Source organism: Cebus imitator, unplaced genomic scaffold (assembly GCF_001604975.1).
Source record: "Cebus imitator isolate Cc_AM_T3 unplaced genomic scaffold, Cebus_imitator-1.0 Scaffold79, whole genome shotgun sequence".
Classification (NCBI taxonomy): Eukaryota; Metazoa; Chordata; class Mammalia; order Primates; family Cebidae; genus Cebus; species Cebus imitator.
This window is the reverse complement of record NW_016107394.1, coordinates 708997-719127: the sequence shown is the minus strand read 5'-3', so window position 1 is coordinate 719127 and position 10131 is coordinate 708997. Positions and strand designations below refer to the sequence as shown.

Genomic DNA, 10131 nt, shown 5'->3' with positions numbered 1-10131 from the left:
CACCAAGCTCACAATATCCCTAGGTTTTCCCAGGACCACATGTATCAACAAATCTTACAGGACTGCATTCTTCTTGTACATTATTATTTTATTAAGAGGGAAGAAGTCTCACCTGTGATGCTGGGTCCAGCCGACAACCACACAATGGAAACCCCTGCCTCCTTCATCCTTGTGGGTATCCCAGGACTGCAATCTTCACATCTTTGGCTGGCTATCTCACTGAGCGCCATGTACATCATAGCCCTGTTAGGAAACACCCTCATCGTGACTGCAATCTGGATGAATTCTGCTCTACATGAGCCCATGTATTGCTTTCTGTGTGTTCTGACTGCTGTGGACATGGTTATGGCCTCCTCAGTGGTACCCAAGATGGTGAACATCTTCTGCTCAGGAGACAGCTCCATCAGCTTTAATACTTGTTTTTTGTTCACTTAGCCACAGCTGTGGAGACAGGCCTGCTGCTGGCCATGGCTTTTGACCACTATGTAGCCATCTGCAAGCCCCTACATTACAAGAGAATTCTCACACCTCAAGTGATGCTGGGAATGAGTGCGACCATCACCATCAGAGCTGTCATATTCATGATTCCACTGAGTTGGGTGTGTCATCTACCTTTCTGTGGCTCCAATGTGGTTCTTCACTCCTACTGTGAGCACTTAGCTTTGGCCAGGTTAGCATGTGCAGACCCCATGCCCAGTAGTCTCTACAGTCTAATAGGTTCCTCTATTATGGTGGGCTCTGATGTGGCCTTCATTGCTGCTTCCTATGTCTTGATTCTCAGGGCAGTATTTGGGCTCTCCTCAAAGAATGCTCAGTTGAAAGCATTAAGCACATGTGGCTCCCACGTGGGGGTTATGGCTTTGTACTATCTACCTGGAATGGCATCCATCTATGCGGCCTGGCTGGGGCAGGATGTAGTGCCCTTGCACACCCAAGTGCTGCTAGCTGACCTGTACCTGATTATCCCAGCCACCTTAAATCCCATCATCTATGGCATGAGGACCAAACAATTGCGGGAGAGAATATGGAGTTATCTGAAGCACTTCCTCTTTGATCACTCCAACTTGGGTTCATGAACATAATATCTGTTCAGATCTGAAGCCAACTTCAAAGAAAGATGTCTTAGGGATCTGTGGAGCTGGATTGGTTTACCTCGGAATCCTAAGATAAGGTGTAAAGGATATCTTTGCATAGCTTTTCAATTACTAGGAGGAGTGTGAATGAAATGCTTCTGATTTTCTGAAAGTTTCAGTGGATTCAATCAACTTGATCTGAATCAGAGATAAGTTTTGGTAGAGAATGCAGATTTGGTGGAACTTAAGTCCACCTAATCTTTAGCAATTGTTAGGTTAGCCTGACAAGGCACAGATCTTATTCTGGCTTCCCCCTCATCATCCCTCAAAATAAAAGACAACAAAAAGACCAGTCACCATTCGTTTCATGAACTACTATGTGTCCACTTAGGATCTGGGGAACTGAGAGCATAAAACAGTGTTTCTTAGTCTTTCATATTTCCAAATAGTTATGCATTTTTGCATTAAAATAATACAAGAAACATTATAGCTTGTGCCTGTTGACTCTTTTCTCCCAATTTTATTCCTTCCCATAGAAGATGCCCAGGCAGAAGTCATGATCTTTAAAACATGGCCTCTACACCCTTCTAGTCTCTTGTATTTTTCAATCCCTTTCAAGTCCCCTGACTCTACCAACTCTGGTTTAATCTCTGTTTGGAGAACATGTTTATACTCTATTTGGAGCAGAACACAAGTCCAAAGGAGGTGACTTAAAAGCTGATCCTTGAACAATGAATAGAAATGTGTAAGAAGGATGAAGAGTAGCACAGCATTAGAAGTCATTTTATTTGGATCCTGCAATACTCCCAAGCTGAGAATAGCCCTGTTCTCATACTTTTGTGCTCAGGTGCATGTCCTATATCCAGTTGAAAAACTCATCTTCCTTGCTCTGTCCTACATCCCATTTCCCTTCTCTGTTCAACAAGACATTATAACATCATGGGAAACATTTAACCAGCGAAGCCTGGCCTGAGTTCCCAGGCAGAACTGAGGAAATGTGAGCTCGGCTTTGAGATATTAAATACACTATCAGGGTGAATAGTTCTACAATAAAGTGAAATGAATTATGGTTTTTAGAATTTAGATCTTGACTCTCTGTCTTACTAGTTTTGTGACCCTTATGAACCTTAGCTTCATCTATAAGAGGTCAATGTGCTTTTTTTTTTTTTTTTTTTTTTTTTTAAAACTTTTTTAATTTTTTGTAAATTCTGGATATTAGCCCTTTGTCAGATGGGTAAACTGCAAAATTTTTTTCCCAACCTGTTGGTTGCCGATTCACTCTAATGACTGTTTCTTTTGCCGTGCAGAAGCTGTGGGGTTTAATTAGTCCCATTTGACTATTTTGGCTTTTGTTGTCAATGCTTTTGGTGTTTTGGTCATGAAGTCCTTGCCTATGCCTATGTCCTGAATGGTTTTGCCTAGATTTTATTCTAGGGATTTTATGGTGTTAGGTCCCATCGATGATAGACTGGACAGGGAAAACGTGGCACATATACACCATGGAATATTATGCAGCCATCAAAAACGATGGGTTTGTGTCCTTTGTAGGGACATGGATGAACCTGGAAACCATCATTCTCAACAAACTGACAGAAGAGCAGAAGATCAAACACCGCATGTTCTCACTCATAGGCGGGTGTTGAACAATGAGAACACATGGACACAGGGAGGGGAGCACTACACACTGGCGTCTGTGGGGGGAAATAGGGAAGGGATGGTGGGGGGTGGGGAGTTGGGGAGAGATAGCAAGAGGAGAGATGCCAGATGTAGGTGAAGGGGAGGAAGGCAGAAAATCACACTGCCACATGTGTACCTATGCAACAATCTTGCATGTTCTTCACATGTACCCCAAAACCTAAGATGCAATAAAATAAATGGAATAATAATAATAAAAAAAAGAATACAGGCTAAGAATCAAACCTGCAAAAAAAAAAAAAAGATGTCAATGTGATGATGGCAGCTACTTCAGGAGGTTCTGAAAACTGACTAAGATAATATTTGAAAAAAGCATTTACTGGGATGCTAGGCACATAGTGGGCTTTCACAAATCCTACCAATCATGAGTCTTTGGTTTTCCCAGGATGCACTCTATACTCTTAGTCGAACTTTTAGGTATCCTTTGAGGACCTGAAGAAACAAAGACTCCTCAGCCATTAAGCATTTGCTTCCTTCTACAATGTAGAAATCCCCAGGGTCCAGAACACAAAGAAAAACCAGTCTCTTGAGGAGTTGCAATATTTGTTTGCTGGGCAGAGGCCACGGGAAAATGGGTATCCAGGGACAATGCAGGATGATTAAGTATCCAGAGGGAATAGAGAGTCACCCCAGTGAAAAGTTTTTGGAAAAGACACTATGACTCTCCATTGTTTGTTTATATTTGATTTTGTTTGCTCTTTCTGCTCCTCCCAAGGTGTCCTGTATTAACCCCTCTTCTTTTGCATGAAAGAAATGTGGACTATGAGGTCACATTTAGAGAAAGTTAAACAGAGGAAACTCTTGGACTATGGGTAACTGACTTGGGCATTGGTGCTGGGCTGACAGAGTATGAAGGTCAGGTCACCCCAGAGTGGAAAATATAAGCCCCCTCTCCTTTTGTACAGGACTGGTCAGGTGTGCTGGGTATTGCTGATACCAAGAGCTTATGAAAATGATAGCTGAATAGGAAAGGTTGGAGGGAGAATGGACATACATTACTTTGAAAGCAGAGAAGGGAAGAAGAAAGCACAATATTGGCATGGTGGAGAGACAGTTTTAAGAAACTAAGTAGAGTTATGAGAAAGGAACTCAAACAGTAGGGCTGGATGGGAGCAGTTCAGTTAGAGATCAGAATAACTCAGAATTACCATAAACAAGACAGGCCCCATTCAAATGTGTTGTTATTAGATCTTTTACCATTAATAGAGTTTCAATTTCAATTATGCATTGTCTATCCTTTTAATAGGAATGAAAAATCCTCACATATTTTATGGTTTGTAAATCATAGGTTATTGAAGTTAAAGAACTTTTCCAAGTTGGTTTTCAGTGACTGACCCTCCAGGTCTGCCTGTGAGTGTCCTCACAGGATGAAGGCAAAGGCAGGTGCAGTACTGAAATGTCTTAGTTGAACTTGGCCAAAACATTCTGAAAACAGTAAACCTTAACAACCAGAGAACAACAGTGTGTCTATCTTGATCTCAGTACACATTGTGGTGTCTAGATATGTGTGTCTTCCTGTCTTCTAATAATAATTATTTATAAGGATATATGCCTCACATTTTTGCATTTTATAGTATGTTCATAGTGTTTTAAAAAGTTAACCAAAAATCAGAAAACAGGCAGTTGTATTAAATGTTTTGGAGATGTCAAGTAAAATAAAGAAAAACAGTCACTGGACTGGCAACAGATCCTTGATGGAGATCATTGTTGATCTTAGCCAGAAAACTTTAAGTATCAATAGGCTGACTGAAGTAAACATTTAGAAAAAGAAGCAACCAACCAAACCAAGTACCTTGTTCTTTGCAAAGACTGACAACAATTGTAAATCTCCAACAATGTGAATTGAGAAGAAAAGTAAATGGAGATTAAAAAGAAAAGCCCACTCAAGGGTATGAAAGGCATGCCCAGTTTAGAATTTCCAGGGCTGGCAAGAGGAGCAATGCAGCAACATCCGCTGAGGCTGCCTTCTAAGGAAAGATGAATTTACACAGGGCAGCCAGGGGAGGAACATCCTGAATCAGAGGTGAGCGGGGAAGAGGCTGTTTGGATCCCTGAGCTTTTCTACAGTACTTGTAAAATAATGCTGAACCCTGAGTTTGTGGCATCCAGAACACATGTAGCAGTCTCAAGGATCTCCTGAATTTTCCTTTCACTCTTCACTACCATTCTACTTCAACAGCTTTCCTCATCTTCTCATGCTCTGTCACTGAAGATGTCTCACTCAGTATCTCTAGACAGTAAGCCTCCTATAAACTGACTGTGATGTGGAGCTAAGTACTGTATGCTATCTCTTCTATGATGTAGCATATCTTAAGCCTAGGGATTTTGATTTGTTTCATAAGGAACACAGTTTGCAATCATATCCCAGAAAGTTGTCTTTCTAAAAGACTCCTGAGGACTCCCACTATGGTTGCTGCTGGCACCTGGGTGTGGACACAATCAGTGCTAAGCTTTCTAGGAGGTAAAAGGAAGGGGCAAATATATGTTCCATGATTAGGATTGAGAACTTTGCGAATGCTTGTCTAGTTCTTATTTAACAGAGAAAATGTCTACTGCAGCAAATGGGATCACAAGCACAGAATCCATTAATCTAATCTACCCCATTACTCAAGGAGGAGCCACATTTCTAATAAGAAGTTAAAAATGGGTCACTAGAGACAGTATCTAAGTGTAGGCATATGGCACCTTCTCATAATGGAAGACTTTTTAAATTTTTTTAGGAGAGGCACAGGAAGTGATAAAATAGGCCTAATCTTGAGGCGTAGTATCTTTTAAGAGACTTAAGACCACAGTTATGAATCATATCTTTGCTATAAGGCCATGAACAATATACATGCACTTAAGTGTATACCATAAAGTCATAGGTAGAGTTTTAGAATTGTCAATTTAGTCCATTGGAGGTCACTATGGCAGATTGCATCAAAGCTCAGAGAAAGGTAACTAACAGCCTGCACATGGAATAGGGGAGGAAGAAAACAGACTTCCTAATGGAGGTAACCCTCGAGCTAATCCTTCAATGAACAGTAAGTTTTAAGGCAAAGAATACTGAAAGGGATGAAAGGTAGAGCAGGATAACCTTATTAGACGTCCCTTTTCTGATCCTAAGAATACCACCAAGCTGAGATATCCCTCTGCTTTCCTATCATCACATATGGGAATAAATCCTGATGGACTGCATTCTTCTCTTACATTATTTATACAATAGGCAAGAAGTCTCATCTGTGATCCTGGGTCCAGCCTACAACCACACAATGGAAACCCTGCCTCATTCATCCTTGTGGGTATCCCAGGACTGCAATCTTCACATCTTTGGCTGGCTATCTCATTAAGCACCGTGTACATCATAGCCCTGTAGGAAACACCCTCATCGTGACTGCAATCTGGATGAATTCTGCTCTACATGAGCCCATGTATTGCTTTCTGTGTGTTCTGGCTGCTGTGGACATGGTTATGGCCTCCTCAGTGGTACCCAAGATGGTGAACATCTTCTACTCAGGAGACAGCTCCATCAGCTTTAATGCTTGTTTTTTGTTCACTTAGCCACAGCTGTGGAGACAGGCCTGCTGCTGGCCATGGCTTTTGACCACTATGTAGCCATCTGCAAGCCCCTGCACTAAAAGAGAATTTTCATACCTCAAGTGATGCTGGGAATGAGTGTGACCATCACCATTAGAGCTGTCATAGCCATTACTCCACTGAGTTGGATGGTGAGTCATCTACCTTTCTGTGGCTCCAATGTGGTTCTTCACTCCTACTGTGAGCATATAGCTTTGACCAGGTTAGCGTGTACAAACCCCATGCCCAGCAGTCTCTACAGTCTAATTGGTTCCTCTACTATGGTAGGCTCTGATGTGGCCTTCATTGCTGCCTTATATGTCTTGATTCTCAGGGCAGTATTTGAGTTTTCTTCAAAGAATGCTCAGTTGAAAGCATTAACACATGTGGCTCCCACGTGGGGGTTATGGCTTTGTACTGTCTATCTGGAATGGCAAACATCTATGTGGCCTGGCTGGGGGCAGGATGTAGTGCCCTTGCACACCTGAGTGCTTCTCTCTGACCTGTACCTGATCATCCCAGCCACCTTAAATCCCATCATCTATGGCATGAGGACCAAACAATTGCTGGAGGGAATATGGAGTTATCTGATGCACTTCCTCTTTGACCCCTCCAACCAGGGTTCACGAATACAGTGTTCAGATCTGGAGCATTCCAGCCAAATCCAAAGATGCCTTGGAGATCTGTGGAGCTGGACTGGTTTACCTGGTACTATAAGGAATTTTAAGATGAAGCTGTAAAGGGTATCTCTGTGCAACTTTTAAATTTCTACCAAGAATATGAATGAAATGTTTCTAATTTTCTGACATTTTAAATGCGGTAATACAATAGTGTCTGAATCAGAGTAAGTTTGGTACAAAATAGAACTTTGGAATTTTTCCTTCTATAACTTCTGACCCATATTTCCTACCTAATATCACACTATCCCCTCTGCTGAAGAAACCAACTATTTGGTATCTCCCCCTAAAATTGACTGATATTCTCAGAACTGTTCTTCCCTCCATGTGACTATATGGATGAAGCTATTAATACATGACCCTGCCCTCTGGGCCAATAGTGATCTCACTCCATTTGGGTCCTATGCTCACACCTAGACCAGAGTCCTTCCCAAGCCATATGGTTTACTATGCATCTGGGGAGATATGGACTTGTGATCAGAGATGATGGTAATTCTACAACACATAAACTGGAAGGAGAAAATTGGCCCATGCAACAAAAGCCAATTGCCAAGAATGGATGAAGAGAGTAAGACTTCGGTTCTCTGATTCCAAATCACTTTGAACACCCAGGTATATTGTTATGTTCTGTAAAATACCACTAAACTTTTAAATGTATCCCCTATTGTTAAGCTAGTTGGAGTTAGTATACCAAATACCAGCTTTTTGTTTTTAAGGAACAGAAGCTAACTAAGTTTGCTTTTGGAAATCTTTCTTGTTGCTTCCTAGTCCTGGTCTATGTAACTCAACCTTAAGGCATAGAAGATAGGGATCAAATATACACCGGTCTTTCTTCTTGTGGGCACCTCTCAGGGGGTATGCTCTGGGATGATGAGGTTAATAGAGAGCAATACAGATAAAGAAGTTGAAATGTAACCACTATTCTCCAGGTCACTGGGTGCTTACATGATTTTTGGTTTTCTTTTTCCCCTTCAGAAAGTCTTGAACTGAGTAATCAGTATATCTTAGAAGAAAAAGATCTCACATATAAGAGAAACATGTATTTGACTCTGGTACATTTGAAAATCGTAATAAAAAGATAATTTCCTAGTAGTGTTAAAATTCAAAGTGCAAAGAAACTGGGCAAGTTATTATATCTGACTCTTAACACTTCCATCTACTGATAGAGAAAACAACATTAATTCATAGAGTATTAAAGATTAAATAAATGAAACATGGAAAGCAGGTAACACAATCTCTGACACATTGTAAGAACTTAAAAATATACCCAATACATTTCTAATTCCATAATTTTAAGGGAGTAGTCTTATACAGACCAGTACTTACATGACAACTCTTTCAAATACAGAAGCTACTTAGTAACTTAACATCCATACTTTTTGCTAATATTAGACTTGTTTACCTGCCAACAAAGTATTCAATTTCTGAACACCAGCAGCATAGAAACCAGCCTTTTAAAAATCTGTTAATGATGCACTGAGGTCCCAAAGAGCAGTAAAGTGAATTTTTTTTCCCCCACAACCCCCTAACATAAAAACGAGATTATAAGGTTGTTAAACACATTTGATAAGATTTTCATTTTGAAATGTCACATTATTCTTTCTCCATAAGAAACCTGAAAAATTGGCTATGTCCATTAAATGAAAGCATATTGGATGTATTAAATAATCTGATGTAAAGCAACAAAGGTATAGTCCAGCCTGCACCCCAAACAGTAATTTCTCCACAGCATTTCCATCAGGAAGCTTGCCCTACCAGCTCTGTGTTTCATTCTCATTGGTTTTCCCTAAAGCTAGGTGGAACCGGAACTCAAATATTTACTGAAACACATACTTCCCAAAGTGTGCTGATTCCTTTCCATGGCCATCCTGAATGGGAAATCCTGTGCTTTTCACCTTACATTCAGACATGGTCCTGGCCCATCACATGAAGCAATGTGTACTCTCTTAATTAGTGCCTGGGATGCACAGTAGCCCCTTCATGTTTAGATTTTAAGAGATTACAACCAATCTTGATTGAAAAAATGAAGACTGCATTTCTGTAGGTAGTTTTGAACTGAAGGATCTGCCCCCATGTTTCTCTTTTTTTTGTTGCAGTACCCAGGCATTTTACCCTCTTTGCAGCCTTCTCCCGTAAGGCTCAGGTATTGCATCCCTCAGTTTCTCTACAAAACAAGGGTAGGCAAAGCTCCTCCCTGCCTTGCAGTGAATGCTTGGACCAAGCTGGGGATGCCACCCTAGGCATTTCAGGGAGCAGTGCAGTCTCTCCACCTCCACACGGCCACCTGCCTCCTGTCTTACTAGACCACTTATGAAAGGTACAGTAAAATAAATTTTCCATTAAATTCATATTTGAACAGGAATATAATTAGGTATCCTCTAGTTTTTGCTGCTCCTTTGAGATAAAAGCAGGTTATTTTTGATTCTAGTCACATGAAAGTTCCCTCACTTAAATATTTAATACACACACCCACACCCACGCACATACACATGCACACACACACAGTACTAGGCTAGGGCTACAATGGTGAACAGACAAATAAGGTCCTTGTTTTCACATGATTCTTAGGAGGGAAGTGTAAACAACTACTCTGTAGAAAGCGTTTTCAGGCACTTAAGAGCTTCAATCTTCTTGTCTGGTCTTAAAAATCAGACAATCTGTAATAAAGTGGCATTGTTTAATCTTACAACTCTTCTAACAAATAAGCAGAGTGCCCAAACAGGCTTATAAATGTAAAAAAATAAATAAATAAATAAAACTAACCAAAAAGAGTACATTACGAATGAGACCATTTCATTCCCTCCTTCATTCTAGGTTTGAATGAATTTATCACCTAACAATCCTCTGTTTCAAGGAAACTTCCAAGATTTGTCCTAACAGCGAAAGAACAACATTGATTTTCCCTTAACCCTTTGTGCCATGTGTCCACAGACATAACTGAAGTCCTTCCTAAGGACCTACTTCTCAATTATCCCTTTGCCAGGAAATCCCCTTACAAAGATACTCCCCTAACAAAGGAAGGCTCAACCCTTTGCCAGCACCAGGGTCTGTGACTCACCAGCTCATTCCCCTCCAAGCAGCTGCTGGAAACCTCCCCTTCTACTGCTAATTCTCAAGAAGCAACCTGGAAG

At 40.8% G+C, this 10131-nt stretch overlaps 1 protein-coding gene and 1 pseudogene across 1 annotated transcript; both read left to right on the top strand.

The window, feature by feature from the left end:
• The first annotated feature begins 39 nt into the window (after nucleotides 1-39).
• On the top strand, nucleotides 40-1547 carry LOC108307490 (olfactory receptor 52I2-like). Its single transcript, XM_017532844.2, is given in 2 exon segments — nucleotides 40-418; nucleotides 421-1547. Coding segments are annotated over 2 exon segments (1035 nt in total). The 3' UTR covers nucleotides 1077-1547.
• A 4371-nt stretch (nucleotides 1548-5918) lies between these two features.
• On the top strand, nucleotides 5919-7063 carry LOC119471923 (annotated as a pseudogene).
• Nucleotides 7064-10131: the final 3068 nt, after the last annotated feature.